The sequence below is a fragment of the Neomonachus schauinslandi genome, chromosome 6 (genome assembly GCF_002201575.2).
Source record: "Neomonachus schauinslandi chromosome 6, ASM220157v2, whole genome shotgun sequence".
Classification (NCBI taxonomy): Eukaryota; Metazoa; Chordata; class Mammalia; order Carnivora; family Phocidae; genus Neomonachus; species Neomonachus schauinslandi.
In genome coordinates this window covers 144,512,413-144,528,469 of record NC_058408.1, presented here as the reverse complement: position 1 = coordinate 144,528,469, position 16,057 = coordinate 144,512,413, and the positions used below count along the sequence as shown (strand labels likewise).

The 16,057-nt window shown below is 48.1% G+C and overlaps 1 protein-coding gene across 4 annotated transcripts in view; it reads left to right on the top strand.

The window, feature by feature from the left end:
- The window catches only part of FGFR2 (fibroblast growth factor receptor 2), a 97,397-nt gene that overhangs the window by 73,863 nt on the left and 7,477 nt on the right, over positions 1-16,057 (top strand). For all 4 annotated transcript variants that reach the window (XM_021703826.1, XM_021703822.2, XM_021703824.2 and 1 more), the window contains 6 exons: positions 599-750; positions 3,611-3,732; positions 6,015-6,125; positions 7,808-7,998; positions 14,301-14,423; positions 14,982-15,052. In XM_021703826.1, the coding sequence (XP_021559501.1) occupies positions 599-750; positions 3,611-3,732; positions 6,015-6,125; positions 7,808-7,998; positions 14,301-14,423; positions 14,982-15,052 (770 nt within the window). The remainder of the gene's footprint in view (positions 1-598; positions 751-3,610; positions 3,733-6,014; positions 6,126-7,807; positions 7,999-14,300; positions 14,424-14,981; positions 15,053-16,057) is intronic.

Below are 16,057 nucleotides of genomic sequence, written 5' to 3'. Positions count from 1 at the left end.
GAGAAGCAGAGAATGGCCCCAGTGCCTGGGCCTCAGGTTACGTGGAATTAGGGCGCTTAGAGCTACTGGAGCGCCCTTCACATTCGAATCCTCGAGCTAGTTCCTTGAGACATTGAGCTTTTCATTCCAAAAGGCAGATGAAATATCGAAGAGCTGATTTTCTCAGGTTTTGTGGAGTTTCATAGGCACAGAATTGATTCATGATCTGAGCTGGTCTGCAGGGAGATTGACCACGTGGGGCTCTGGGACAGGTCTAGGCAAAAAGGCAGTCATTAAGCTCATGGGGTGGTGGCCCTGTCCTCAGGTGCTTGTTCGGAGGAATTGGGTCAGAAGGCTGGCATATGTTGCTCTGGTACCATCTAAAAATGTTTGCAAACCTGGTCTTAGGGACCTAGGATGTGGGTGAAATCTGGTACTGCAAAGAAGGGAGGACAGAGGTGCTGGAATCCAGTGGTTTTGGTCCTAAATTCTTGACTTTGGCCAGCGCTCCCACTTCTGTTCCTTTCTCAGAATCAAACATCTGGCTGGGCTCTGGCCAGCTGCCAGGCTTCTCAGGTAGAGCCAGGATTACATCTGTGTCTTTGTGTTTTGTCTCCAGGTTTCCGCCGAGTCCAGTTCTTCCATGAACTCCAACACCCCGCTGGTAAGGATAACCACGCGCCTCTCCTCAACGGCAGACACCCCCATGTTGGCAGGGGTCTCCGAGTATGAATTGCCAGAAGATCCAAAGTGGGAGTTCCCGAGAGATAAGTGAGTGCTTCTGTTGGACGCATCCCCGAATGGAATCGTAGGCATAAATGGGGATGTTGGCTTGACATGTTCTTTTTCTGGTCCTTAGCTGCAAGGATCATGCAACAGGAGTGGAGTGAGATGCTATTTCTAAATAACCAACTCCTGAAAAAGAAAAGAATGGGTTTTCTCTCTCTCTCTTTTACTGGTTCTTTTAAAAAGCTGCTAGGCATGGCTGGTCCCCAACCAAGACAGTACCTTATTAGCACTTTTTTACTTTTTGGATAATTCAAACCCAGTCACATGGACTAAACGTAGGACTAAATCTCATTGATAAAGCAGATACGACATTCCAACTTCTGGTTATTAGAACACGACTGTTCTATAGTTCATTTCTTTGGGGAAAATTCGGTATAAAATACAAATTGCCTGAAGAATCTTCAGTCAGCGTTGCTCTTTTTTAAGGGTTGTTAATGTCCTATGGGGCTGCAAAGGTTTGAATATGGTACCTGACGTCACATTTCCTGTGGTCCATAATATTTTCTTTACTGGATCATGTGGAGGCGTTCCAGTCAGGTGTTGGTTCAGTCAGAGCATGACCACCTGGGCTCTGTTGAAGGCATTACTGGGAGCTCTTTATCTCTTGATTTGTCTTCAGGTCCATGTATTTGGGCTGTCTTGGGCGGGATTTGAATCCTGGCTCAGCTAGCCAGCGGCTGGGCAACCTTGATTCTCTGAACTTCATGTTTATAAAATGATGACCATGGTATAGACCTCGCAAGACCGAGTGCAGTTCTTGGCTCATGAGTTTCCCCGTCTTGCGTGTCCCTTCATGGAGTGGTAAGCTGGGAGCTCTGAACCACAGACCCCAACAACATGGTGGGGCTAGGCAGAGACTGTGTGAGGCAGATCCTGTGCTTCCAGTCCTGTCTTCTGGGCAGAACCAGCACCCAGACCCACCTTCTGAAATAAAGTATGATGGTCCTTGAAGGCCAGCAGCTCCCTTCTAGGGTACCACTTGTAGTCCCTTGAATCTGAACCTTGGTAGTAGTGGAAGGTGGAAATCACGGACTGTCCGTTTACATCACATCAACCGGAATAAGCTCTTGCCTTGCTTCTCTGTAGCTCCCACTCCCTATTTGTCTTCACATTGTCAGTATCTCCCTGAGATTAGGTCAGGGAGGTGTTTATTTACAATAGAAGAAACTCATCCACAAATGTAGAGGTACCAAGCTAAGCTATTCTAGAGCCTGGGTCTGACGAGCTCTGTTTGGAAAGAGAGGGGGCTTCCAGGGCACCGTGATTTTGATCCCACAGCTCTACACCGGCTTTGTTCCCCAAGAGCCAGTTTGGAGATACTAATGTGCATCGTAAGCTGGAACCAAAGCATTGCGCAGGTATCACTCTGTCAGGAGAGTTAATGGAGTGTAGTTGTGCACCGTAGTGGAAAGGCCATTCATTCATTCAGGACTTGTTTATTGAACAACAACTGGGAGGCATCAGAGAAAAACACAAAGAATGGTTTCTTTACCTGGAGAGTGTGGAAAGAGAACGGGGTAGTTTCTCCCGAAGCCACCTCGCTCCCTCCTTTGGGTGTACAAGTAGGAGGTCTCCGGCACACATTCTTGTGCGTCTAGGACTGACCTGGGCGGCTGTGATCGCACGTTAAGAAATGACAGCTCTCATGTTCGGGCCCCATGACGCTGCGGTCAACAGTGCATGTCTGCATGTGCCTGAGTGTCCGCTCCCACCCGGGGGGGACCCTCAGTGCGGCAAATGTGAGTGCTAAGCATTTCAGGACGGAGTAGAGCACGGATGTAGGTGGGGCAGATTTCCAGTGAATGAAGCCTATTTAGAAGCAGTTTATTAGATTGGAGGCAGACGTGGCACAAAGAAAGGATTGTTACGCTTGTAGAAACAGGGCAGTAGGACATAAATTAGCCATTTTTCCAATGCAAATGTTTATTTTCTGCCAAGATACTAAACTTAATTTTAGTTCGGGAGAGAAACAGAATGACCTCAGCCTAGCATATACAGTGCCCTCAGTCTTTGCTTAGCTTTTGTAAACCATTGTGTACTTACCATAAATACGGTTTATTTACTCATAGGACTGCTAAATACTTTGCTGCGTTATGCTTAAGTGGAAAAAAAAAAAAACCACATTCATGAGTGTTCCAAAGATTTCTCCATATGTCGGCTTCTAGAATGTCCAAAGACAGTATGTGGCTATTAGTAGGACGTGCACCGAGCTTCTGAGCTTAGAAATACAGTTTATCATGTTCACTCTGGGTTTTCTTCATTATTAATTTTGGGTAGTTAAGGATTTCTAAACTGTTAGGCCAAAAAAGATTCCCCCCCAATTTCTAGAATTTTCTTTGTCCTTTAGGGAAAAATTAGAGATTCCTTGAAATGTGTTTAAGATTCATATCATGTAACTTGGCCAGGAATGTGACCGTAAAATCCACTGGTATTTGAATAATAGTGATTTTAAAGACATCACTTCACAGAGACCAAAAAATAAGAACAGCTTTAACATTTTTTCTTTGAGACATTCTAAATTACGAATATTCAACTGGCCCGAGATCAAAAGCTCCTCATTGTTAGCACTTAGGAAAGCTGACCACCTCACTAGCAAGGATACCTTCCACAAAGAAAATAAATCGTGAACACAAATGTGAAACTTAATAGCTGTCCCGCCCGTAATTGACATTCTCTACAACGTCACTAAGAAAATACTCAAGCGCGTGTGTACCCCCGGTCTCATTAGTTCCATATGATAAATGCTCCATGCTTTTGCAAGCCGCTGAAAGATTTTTATATTTAGTTCTGGAATTTCCCCTTCACCAGATGCTGTGCACTAATCCCCTATTTACACATTTAGGCTGACGCTGGGCAAACCTCTGGGGGAAGGTTGCTTTGGGCAAGTGGTCATGGCTGAGGCGGTGGGAATTGACAAAGAGAAGCCCAAGGAAGCAGTCACTGTGGCCGTGAAGATGTTGAAAGGTGCGCGGGGAGGGGGACGGGTGGGTGTTGGGGGGGGGGGGAGTCTTATCAAGAATGTTCCTTTTGTGGCATGTGAACTCTATCATGGCAGGGGGTCAGAGAGCACATAGTTGACCTAGGGGTTGAGAAGTTTTCAGTATAAATCAGCATCCTGGACAGACGATTTATCTTGAGCTGCGTGCACTTACAAGAAAGAAAAGCCAGTTTTGTTAGAAAGGGGTAGCCTCCCAGGTTGTTCTTCGTCAGCTCCTTGTTGATGACCGCGATTTTTTTATTCCCTCTGTATTTGTATGTGCTTAGAAATATCAACTCACCCATAATTGGTTCATTTAGATGAGTCTTGGTATGCTGAATTTGGGATGCAAGCCTTAACTTAACAAATAAAGGAGGGTTGGCCTCTGGGAGGGAGGGAGGAGGCGTGGGGAGAGGAGGACACACCTTCTCTTTTGTAAGAGGAACAAAGCAGAATTGACACTGGTCTGGGAGAAGCCCTTAGAAAGCTAAAAGGGAAGGAGCAGAATCGGTGGTGGGATTGGTGGCCGGGCAGAACCTTCTGGAACATGTGAACAGTTACCCTGGGATGTGAACATCGCCTGGCATTCGTGGGATGACTGCCCAGCCCTGCTTCGCGCCAGTGTCCAAGGAGCTTATAGTACTTCAAACGTCAGCTTCCTCCTCTGTAGTATTCGTGTAGGAGAGGAGATCTAAGGGAATGGTTCCGTTATAAACCCTATCGTAGGGAGCTGAGAAAGGACGGAGTTTTTCCCATGTGTCCGGGCAGAGATGCCTGTCTGTTCTTAGATGCCGGTACCGACCCACTGTGGATGCTCTTGGAGTTAGGCTTTTTCTTTTCTTTTGTGGGCTTCATGCAATGGTCGTCCTGTCCCTCTCCGAGTGGAGAGGTAGCAGGGTGGAAATAGTCCAAAAAAAAAAAAAAAAAAAAAGAATTTTGTAAAGATGTTGATCTGAATGGCTCCCAAGGAAAGCTTGGGTGTTTTGAGCTCCTCACCTTGGAATTTGATGCGAGGGAGGCCTGTGCCCCACCAACAGAGGTGGCCCTCTGGCTTTTGTCCTGCATGGCCGGGGTCTGCCTGTGTGCCCTTGCCCCCCTGTGCGGCAGGTGTAGGGGGCTGCATGCCCCAAAACAGCCACCTCAGCAGCCCCTGGCCACGGACCGGGGCAAACGTGGGGAAGGCCCAGGCTTCCAGCCTTTTTTGGCAAGAACTTCTTGTTTGGTTTTTGGAGCTCAGAATTGGAGGTCTGGGCATTTATTTCTCTGGATATACTCAGACTGGCCTTCCCTTTCAGGATGGAGAAGGACATCAGCCCTGGAGCCCTGTGGGGGCCCTGGCGATTTTTATAGCCAGTGAATGGCTCACCGCAGAAGGGCAGCCCTCCCTGGGCTCTGTGTGCATCTTACCTTCCAGCCAATTACATTGCTCTTTCGCTTGTGAAGTTAAAAAGCTTTTTGCCACGTGGCTCCTATGCATTTCCTTATTTCATTTTTTTAGTAAATGCAGTTTTCCGTATCGAATTATCTCAAAGGGAGGCACGTGGGGAAGAGTCTTGCCACCTTGCCGAAGCTATGAGCCCATGAATGTGGGACCTAAGCTGTTTTTCTTGAAATTAGAGAGCAGACATTTATAAAACTTTTATTTTTTTTAGGTTGGGAATCACAGCCCCCCCTTGGAGAAGCCCACAGTCGAAGGCATGAACCTTTGCCCACTCAAAATGCATGTGCACACACACACACTTTTGTAAACACTTACGAGGTGCCCCCTGAACCTGTCTGTGACTTCTGTAAGGGCTCAGGTTAGCGGCATTTGGTCTGGAGAAAGTCTGTAGTGAATTGAGATGCCCCATCTCCCCCTCCTCTTCCTTTCTGTTGTACTCACGGTTGCTTTCAGGCACCTTGAAGTCTGATACGGTTTTTTGGAGGCACCATAGATCTGTCAGAGGATGGACTTACTTCACGATAAAGTTAAACACCCCCACACTCGTGAGGGTTGCTAGAAAAGAATTGGCCTCAGCATCAGAGACCTATATTCTCGTCCTGACTTTTGACCCCATTGACCCCAAATTAGCTATGTGACACGGATCAGGGCAGTTCCCCGTCTGGGCCTTTGCCCCCTTACCAATAAAATGAGGGAGGTGATTTGGAAAGTGTTTTCTGGTTCTAAAATTCAATTTCATGCTGTTTCCACTAAGTTTTTGGCAACTAGCAGCGGCTGTCGATGGGTTAGAGAAAACTAAATGGTTTTTAATTTACCTAATGTTTGTAGATGATGCCACAGAGAAGGATCTTTCTGATCTAGTGTCAGAGATGGAGATGATGAAGATGATTGGAAAACACAAAAATATCATAAATCTCCTTGGAGCCTGTACTCAGGATGGTGAGTAGGAGGAAAAAATGCTTTCATCCAAATAATTTACACTTGAATGTTAACATCATTTTAGAAACGGTTGGACTTTTGGATCTTGCTCCTAGGGCACGTCAAGTGCATGTTTAAAGTTCTCTTTAAAATCCCCTTAGGAAGATGTTCCTGGCCATGAACACAAAGGAGACTTTGTGACCAATCCCCCATACTGGGGGATTGGGGAAAGGTAGGCGTTGGGTGGCTTTGGATGGGAGGGCCTTCTAGAGTCCTGCTGTTTTTAGGGCATAACCTGGAGAGTGTTTAGAAAAGACAGTCTCCTTATGTTTTTGTTTTTGTAGTGCTAAGAGGGATTTCTCAAAATAAGACCCTATGGGGGACGCCTGGGTGGCTCAGTCCGTTAAGTATCTGCCTTCGGCTCAGGTCATGATCCCGGGGTCCTGGGATCGAGCCCTGCATCGGGCTCCCTGCTCGGTGGGGAGTCTACTTGTCCCTCTCCCTCTGTTTCTCCTTCTGCTCATGCTCTTTCTCCCTCTCTCTCAAATAAATAAAATCTTAAAGAAAAAAAAAAGACCCTATGTTATGGTTGACAGATCCCTTAAAATGGGGATTGAAGAAGCCATGTCTTGCTATGGACAGCAATGGCTGAGCTCCCAAGAATAGTGCAGGGGAGAGAGAGAGTAGAATGAAGGGACATGTTATCTTCCTTGGGGGAGAGGGAGCATTGACTTCTCTCATTGGAGAGCTAACTGACACTTCGGGAATCAGTTTGTTGATAATTAATAAACTTGAAGAAGCCTGTCTTTGCCTCAGCCATTTCTCCTTGAGGCCTCTACCAGGAGTCGGGAGACTTTCTGTGAAGGGTGATTGTCAGTAGTTTTGGTCTTGTGGCCTTTAGGGTCTTTGTGGCAACTAGTCAACTTTGCCATTGCAGCGAGAAAGCAGCCACAGACAATACAGAAATGAACGGGCCTGGCTGTGTGCCAATGCAGTTTAATTACAAAAACAGGCAGTGGGCAGGATTTGGCCTGCAGGCTGTAGTTTGCCAACCTCTGGTCTATGCCATGGAGAAAGGATTGCACGTGTGTGGAAGGAGACATACACAGGAATGTTCGCCGTGCACAGTTCGTTACAGGCCAAACCTGCAAGCGATGTAAATGCCCATAAGCATAGGCAAATGAGTAAATAAAATGTGGCATGTTTACATGATGGAACATAGGTAGCTGTTAAAAGGCATGATCTAGATTTATTTTTATCAGCCCGACTGGGTTCCAGGACGATAACGTGTAGGGGGAAAATGTTGCAAAGCTGTAGCTTTATTATTCATATATGCGATTACAAATAATAATGTTTATTGATACATATATGTATGTAAAATGGTTAAAATGAACTGGAAAAGGCAAAATTTATAGTAAGCATTGCTCTGCAGGAGGGCACAGGGGAGCCTGGAAATGACAGGGGAAGGACACTCACTGCATCTCTGTCTATTCCTCTGAGACTTTTGAGGCTGTCTTGACCCAAGTGTCGATGATCATTTTGGGGGAGATGAGAATGTAGGTGTTCTATTTTTGTGTGCGCTTTTCTTTATGTTTCAATTAAAAAAGAAAAAGTAGTGGGTTGTAAGAAACAAAACGTGGCTGAGCTTCCCCGGGGCGGATCTGGGTGCGTCTTCTCAGCGAGCTTGCCCTCTCCATCCACAGGGCCTCTCTATGTCATCGTCGAGTATGCTTCCAAAGGCAACCTCCGCGAGTACCTCCGAGCCCGCAGGCCGCCCGGGATGGAGTACTCCTATGACATTAACCGAGTCCCCGAGGAGCAGATGACCTTCAAGGACTTGGTGTCCTGCACCTACCAACTGGCGAGAGGCATGGAGTACTTGGCTTCCCAGAAAGTGAGTCCTTCACATTCTCCTCAGTTGGGTGGACTCCAGTTAAAAAGATCTGTGAAGAAAACAGGCAATTTGGACGAGCTCATTTGCTAAATCAAGCCCTTGCATGTCTTGTACAACCTGGAAAATATTTATTGCGTTACTCACATGGGGGTTTGGTGAACTCTTTAAAAGCCAGAGAAGCCTGTCGTGACATCGCGGAGATGAGCAGAAAAGCTGTGTCTTCTCCTGGGATTCTGCTCTTGGTAGGGAACAGCTAGGTTAGGGGGTGCTGTGTTTAATTCTGATGAGTTTTGGGGGCTTTATTTGTTTTGGGATGCGTTTTTGGACATAGACTTGGATGTTGTGTTTATGGTTTTAAGCTTGAAAGGGCCTTCAATATTCTACGAATAAAGATCAAGCAAAGTGGTATTTTAGTAACACTGAGTCCTGGGTATCATCTGGGTTTATTTTGTCTCATTTAGCGGGGTGACCCTCTGGCTCGAAGTTGGCCAGGTCCCCTGAGGTGAACCGTCTGCATTCCAAGCATGCCGCTTGCAATGGAACTTTAAACATCTGAGTTATTCTGAAAGCAGTTAGGCAGGTGCCCCGATGTCCTCTGGGGCGTTTCGGATGACCCAAGACACCCTGCCTTAGCTCACACTTCGGGGGCGGGGGGTTGCAGAACTTCCTCCTTAGGCAGAGGTGGGGTCCGTTCTACCTGCGGTGGAGCTTGGTGCCGATCTTTGGGTCCCCAGAGAAGTGAGATTCTCTTGTGGGCGTGGACCCCTTGTCACGGGGGAGCCCAGGCTCCAGGCTGGGTCATGGCTCTGCCCAGTCACAGGAGTAAGGGATCTGACCACAGGGCATCAGGGGTGGGGGTGGGGGGGCTGCCGCTCAGGTCCTGCTTCTGTGGCCGTGTTGGAACATGGCCAGAGCTCCCACACATTCTGTTTTTTGGTCTGCTTTTTATTTTCCTTTTTGTTTGGTTTTGATTTTCAAGAGAGGCCAGAGTTGAAGACTTTTTCAGATTCTTTTTTTCCCGTAAAAGCTCTTAACCTGTAGATTTTAGGAAGCAGTTTTGTGCCTGAGATTGTGTACGTGTGCAGGAATACAGGCCAGCTGAAAAGGTCTCTGACGTGAGGAAATGGATCAGATCCAGAATGTGGGACATTTGACAAGACATCGCTTCAAAATGTCCACGTCACGAGAGACAAAAACCACTGGGGAGACAGTTCCAGATTAAGGGAGGCTTAAGAGACAGGTGGAAAACCCTGTGTGCATGCGTGACCCTGGACTGGGCCTTGTTCAGGGTTGGGGGGTGCAGCTTTTATAAAGAACATTTAGGAACAACTGAAACTTGAATCGGGTCTACATTAGATAATATGATTGGATCGATACTAAATCTGGGGGTGGTGATAGCGGTCCTGTGTTAAGGTAGGAGATGTTTGCTCACGTGTTTAGGTGTGAGGTGTGCAATCACTTTTAAATGGTTCAGGCGTACAAAGTATGTGTTTTGGGCTGGAGATGGTGTGTGAAGAGAGAGCCGGCATGACGGGCGATCCCAGCACACACGGACCATCACTGTTCTGTTTCACCTTTGCTGTAGCTTTCCCTAAACCCTAGGGAGCGTGGCCTGCCTGCAGGCTGCCTGAGGGGGCCCCCAGGGCTGGGGCAGGGGGAGGGCTGGCTACCCCCCAGGGCCCGGCCCCTCTGTACCCTTCCCCGTGTGGGAGGGGGGAAGTGTTTTTTGGACGCAGCAGGGCTCTGCTGTTAATACAGAAGCAGTAGGAAGGCCGGCTTGGTCATTTTATTAATCCTTCAAGCGAATATTCCGGAGCGCTCCTGACTCTGGTGCTTCGTGCCCCAGGTCAGGCTTCCGTAGCGGGTGGCTGCAATGGATGGAGTCCTTGGACCTCTTGGAGCAGGAACCTCGGGTGACAGCAGGAGAGATCAACAATAAGCGTGGGAATAAAAATAAAGATGGGAAAGGGTGAGAGGCGTGCTGTGCAGGAAACAAATTGTGAGAGGCCAGTGGGGGGTTCAGGGGGAAAGGTGGCTGGTGAGCACCCCCCCCGGGGGACAGTTGTGTGCAGCTTCTGAGGAGGGACACAGGGTGCGGAGAGCAGGGTACGAGATGTGGCTGAGCTCATTTGGGGCCTCATGGACCCAGGCCAGGCCTCCAGACTGCGCTGTAGGCTGCACTCTCGGCCTGTGGCAGGCCACCGAGGTGGGGGTAACGGGGTCAGGTTTGTGCCACAAAGCTCACTCGGTCTTGTGCTGCTCAGCAAGCTTGGTGCTGGTGTTTTGGGCTAGGGTTTATTGGCTCCCACAAGGCACCGGATAAGAAGATTGATTTTGGACAGATTTTGCTCTTGGGATAGTTAGTGATTTCCAGACTGAGAGATCGGATGGTAGCGCAGCTGATCAGGATGAGGAAGACTCTGGGGTGGGAGGTGGTGGGAGAGGGTGGTGGGAAGAGATTCTGGTGCACAGTTCAGGATGCACTTTGACCACGTGTGAGAGCCATTCAAGGGCCAGTGCGGGGCAGGAAGCTCTGGGGGCCGGGCTAAGACCTTGGGAGCCAGCAAAGGAAGTGCAGTTCCAAGGCATGGGAGGTCATCTAGCCGGGGAGAGGCAGAGATGAGGGGGAGTAGAAAAAGCTCTCAATTTCTGGAGCTTGGCGCAAAGCACCTGATGGCAGTGGAGGCTGAGGGGACACAGAGAGGCAAGAGAAAAGGCAGGATGCGGTTCACAGAGTCCACAGGATGGGTTTCAGGAAGGCAGAGTGTCATTCTCCTCAGAATGGGAGAGAAGAACGTGCCTTGCACCTGGCTCATGGAGCCCCTGTGGACTCCCCATTGCTCCCCAGCCCCGAGGACTCCGAGATCCTTCCTCTTTTGGAACTGTTCAGAATAGTGAAGAGGGAACTTTGTGAAAGGGGGCAATTCCCATTATTAATCCGTACCAGTTTTTGAGAGCTCAACATCTGCCAGGCACAGGGTGAGTGTTATACATACAGTATCATCCATAACCTCAGAACACTTCTGAAGTAGGTGCAATTTTAGGATAAGGATGCTGAGGACTGTTGGGAGGTGCCAGGACACGTTTGAGCCAGGTGTGCCTGAGTCATTGTCCTCATTTCCAAGATGGGGACTCCTAGGTCCACAGAGAAAAGTCGCTGGTCCCAGACCTGGCCCTTTGGTTCTCCACTCACCCACCCTGCGCCCCAGCCTCCCCCACCCTGCTCTCAGGTAATCCCTGCCTCACTCTGGATGGTGGGGAGGACCGATAAGATGCCTTGTGTCAGGGCGTTGCTCACAGACACAGAGTGGGCCAAAAGGGACGGAGCTGTATGTCCTTAGGGCCTTGAAGGGTCCCAAAGCCCTTTGCAGAAGATGGCCTGCAGTTGAAGACATAGAACAGGTTTGAAACTGGCCATAGATGAGGATCTTAAGAATGGTCCCCTTGAGTGGAGCCTGCTTCCAAAGATGGACAGCTTATTCCTGACAGTGGAGTATGAAGAAGCAGGGCAAGGGCCTGCTCACACTCACGCCTCACAGCCGCCGGCGATGAGCTTGCTGGAGACCCGCTTAAAGAACTGTTGAGTGAGCTCTCTGGCTCATTACTGATGGAATGCAATAATGAATTCGGCTCAGTAAACATTGACTGGGTCAGGCTCTGTGCTCGGTGCTGGGAATATAGAGATGAACACGCAGGGCCTGTCCTTGAGCCACTTAAATATGTGCGTGCGTGCCCGCATGTGTGCAAGTGTTTGTGGGGAACTCGGGGGGGGGGGGGGCAAGTAAAGAAACACCATGATGTATACAGAACACAGCAAGGTAATATGGGGTATTTGAACCTTATACAAATTATGAAAGCTTTGCTGTTTTTAGTTCAAAGTACACTAATTTTTCTTTTTTACCAAATCCCAAAACCAGTTCAGCTTACTCCAAGGTGTTAAACCTGAGTGGGTGTTGTTTTTGTTATTTAAAGCAGGCTCCAGCTTCCCCATCTGTGAAATGGGTGCAACCATACCCATGAGATTGCCATGGGAATTTAATTCTATCGTCTGGGCCATAGGGGTGTTAGTCTTCCTTCCCTTAGTGACCCGTGGATCTCCGCTTACTTAAGAAATGGATACCAAATGGTCTGAGGGCCCTAGTTATGTAAATGGTCAGCTCTGCCCTAGAAAACAGCTCTGATTTCTGCAGATGATGGGAATTTGGCTTGATGTTAATTATTTTCTTTTTCTTGCGTGTTGGTTCCAAGTCTCTTACTGTTCAGCCCAGAGGGTGGGCGTTCGTGTCTGCTAGCATCGTGGGATGGTTGGTGCTCGATCCTGGCTCTTGCCAGGATGATGATGGAGGTCACTGTCGTAGTATCTCTGAGTTGAGCCCTCATGTGTGGTGGGAGCCCAGCGTGTGGGAATCCAAATTCTTCTGACCACACAGCTTGCCAAATGCACAGAGCTCATGTCGGCAGGGAGCACGCCGCCGGGAGAGTTTGGCCGAGGGCTTGGAAGTTCAGTTTGAAGAGGCCTCCAAACTAGGAGCATGGCTCCCGCCCCGGCCGGATCCCCAGGCGGCTTCTGGAAGCTCTCACATTTCCTGCTTCCATTCTGGCACAGGCATACCTACTTGTGGGGTTTTCCTGCTCTCCCTTTCCTGGTCTTCACCCATCCAGGGGGCCACAGAAGCGTCTAAAAACAAGGAATCGTTGGGCGGTGGGCTGGAAAAAGTAGCTCCTAATTTATTCTTCAGAGAGAGTGTGGCTTGCTCCTTTTTATTGGCCGTGTCGTGAAGTCCCTAACTACAGCCAGCCCCATTTCACCCTTGTCAAGTGGCTTGATAAGACTCTCTCCTTCATCCAGTAGTTAACACACGAGGCTGTGTCCAAGCATTTGGTAGAGATATTTGTTCACTTCCTTAGACCTTGCCTTTTCCAAAAATAGGGGCTGATGATTGGGGAATTCTCATTACCATGTGTCATGATGAAATCTTGTGACATTGAAGTATAACACTCTGCAAAAGTGTATCATTTGTAGAAAGGAAAAATGGGAGTTACAATGACCAGACCTTTCTGAGACCGAAGAGTATCAGAACTATAAATTAGCTGCCCTCTGGTGAGCATGTCTGCATCCCCCCCACCCACCACCCTTCCCCACCCCCCAGGTATTTTGTGTGGGCCAGTGTCCTCCGGGCCTGGGCCTGGGCCTGGGCCTAGACAGATAGGCGTTGGTCATGATATAAGCCGGGAAAGGACATGGTCAGTTCTTAGAAACACAACTTGTGGGGAGCGTAGCAGGTGCAGCGGGGCTGAGTTTGGAAGCGCAGAGACCGGTTAGGCAGGCACTGTGGCTCTCCATGGGGCTGGGGGTGGGCAGTGGTGATGTCCTGGGCTAAGTGTGGTTAGTAGTGGGGACACAGCGGGGTGGACAAATTACAGAGGCAGGTGGGAGTCAGCGTCCACAGAATTTGGGAGTACTGTGCCGAGAATTCTGGTGTATACTTCTTGGCCTGAGCGAGACCCAAGAGGGTAAGAATTAGGGGAGCAGAGACCTTGAATTTGAGGAGCCAAAGGGATGTCACAGTGGAAATGTCCCATAACCTGTGGAAGATGACAGTGAGGGTCCCAGGAGAGAGGTAGGAATTTGCAAATCCTTTGTGTGTATCTAAGAATAGAAGCCTGGGGGATATGTGGAAATATACAAAATTAATGGGACATTTCTCCTATTTTGAGGGACAGGGGAAGAGAGGAGCTGGATTGAGAGGGTGAGCCAAGAGAAGGGAGGGGATAGAACTCAAGGGGGTGGGGGTGGGGACCGTTTTTTTTAAAAGGAGCATGAAATCAACAGAGTCCGGAGCTGCAGAGGTTAACATTGAAGCATTAGAAGAGCTCACTTGGGTCTGACAAGAGGTTCCTCATATACTTTTGGGAGGGACAGGGATGGAAACAATGTTTGCGGATGGACCAGGAGGTAAGGAGGAAGTGGTGCTGGAGTTTAACCAGCTCTTCTGAAAGTCTTGGCTGTAAAGGGCGAGGGAGTTAAGTGTTGAGATAAAAGATTTTAGAATAATCTAGCACAGATCTCCTGCTAGGAAGGACGCCAGTGTTGTTGGTCATTTGCAGGTAAAAGAGAATTGGCTGCTTAGTGTCTCTTTGCTCTTTGAAATGATTGGGGCCTTGGTTTTTTAGTTACTTTTAATTAGAAAAGAAATACCATTTTTTGACTTAAGATGTACTTTCTGTCTGCATTGTAAGAAGTGAGTATGTTTTCTTTTTATTCTTGAAACATTTTGAAATGAGTTCTTTATTGATTTCAGTGTATTCATCGGGATTTAGCTGCCAGAAATGTTTTGGTAACAGAAAACAATGTCATGAAAATAGCAGACTTTGGACTGGCCAGGGATATCAACAATATAGACTATTACAAAAAGACCACAAACGTAAGTCTATGGCAGCACTGTGGTGGAAGGGACGGAGGGAGGGATGGTGGTGGCACGGAATGTTCCAGATGAAAGATAGTAGGCATTTATTCCTCTGCCCTTTATCTCTGTTCTTTTGCTGTATTCTTGACAGACTTCTCAATAAGCAAATTTTAGCTGTATTTAAGATACTTTTAGTAAATGTGAAACAGCCTTGTATATAGAATGATCGGCAGCCTCTCTGGTCTTCATCAGGCTCTTTGTCAAGAACTTCCCTAGCCAAGACTAGAGCTTGGGAGTTTCTGGATTAATTTTTGCCTAGAAGGTGGTCAGGGTGTGTCTGTGTTCGAGGGAGATCGAGGATGATGAGAGTCCAAAGAAACGGCATTGTAGTCATGTGCCCCAATCTGTGCATCTTACATGTTATGTGTAGGCCCTGCTGGACCTTATTTCTGCTCTCATGACTGACCAGTGAAAATCGTTAGTATCAGCTCTCAAATAGGGCACAGCCTGTCGAGCCAGCAAAAGTAAACTGGTTTTAATCTAGTGGTTTTTACCTTTTCTCCCCCACGCTTGCAGGGGCGACTTCCAGTCAAGTGGATGGCCCCAGAAGCCCTTTTTGACCGAGTGTACACCCACCAGAGTGACGTGTAAGTAACTCCCTTCTCTCTGGCTTCGCCATCGGGTTGAGCTGCAAAAATACGGTATTCATCTTTCTTCATTCTTTGGTGTCTGTTGTATTTCACACGTTGATAGAAGGTGCAGGAGCCGGCCTTAGAAAGGACGGATTTTATGGTAGGCTGGTAACCAATGCGCTGTTACTAATCTGCCCAGCTTCAAAGTGCACGGGAGGTGTAACTTCGAACCTCGTCCCGCCAGGGCGGAAGTGCCCCCCCCACCCCAACTTACTCACGGATCCACGACTACAAAGCTGCTGTCTCATTTGCCAGGCCATTGGCATGTTCTTTGCTCCCTGAAAGAAGGAATTTTGAAACTTTTCCCACTTGAGGGTGGTTTGTCATACTCCCCCTATCTCAGGTTTGTCCTCGTGGGGACAGGCTGAGTGGGGCAGAGTCTGCTCAGGTGATCTCCACGGGGCCCGCGTATTCTGTTTATCCTTTGAAAAGGTCTGATCTCGGCCTGGCACCCTTGATGACGTGACAGAAACAGTGAAAACTATATAATATTCCCATTATGATACACTTAAAAATACTAATTTCCAACGCTAAAATTCTAAAATATCAGTTGGAGGGGCAAGCTCCAACTGATATTTTAGAATTTTAGCGTTGGAAATTAGTTTGGAAGAAGTTACCCTGGCGGGAAACCGGGGGGAAGGTACAGAGCATCTCTCTGTACTGTTTTTTTCCAAGTTTCTGTGAGTCTATAATTAGTCCAAAATAAAAAGTTAAAAAAAAAAAAAAATCAGTTGAGCCATTTTTATTTACATGACCAGGCGGCTCCCCGGGGCAGGCATGGTGTCGCAGCCGGGCCCCTTTAGCAGCCCTAGAAGGAAGGTGTTACAAGTCCCAGTTTTGTAGGGAGTCAGCTGTCTGCGTTGTGCTCCCACTTTTGCTCTACAGAAAACTGGGGAGAGTTTCATTTCTCACCCCAAACCCGAAGAGAGTCAGGAAGGGTGTGTGTCAAGAGCCTCAGTG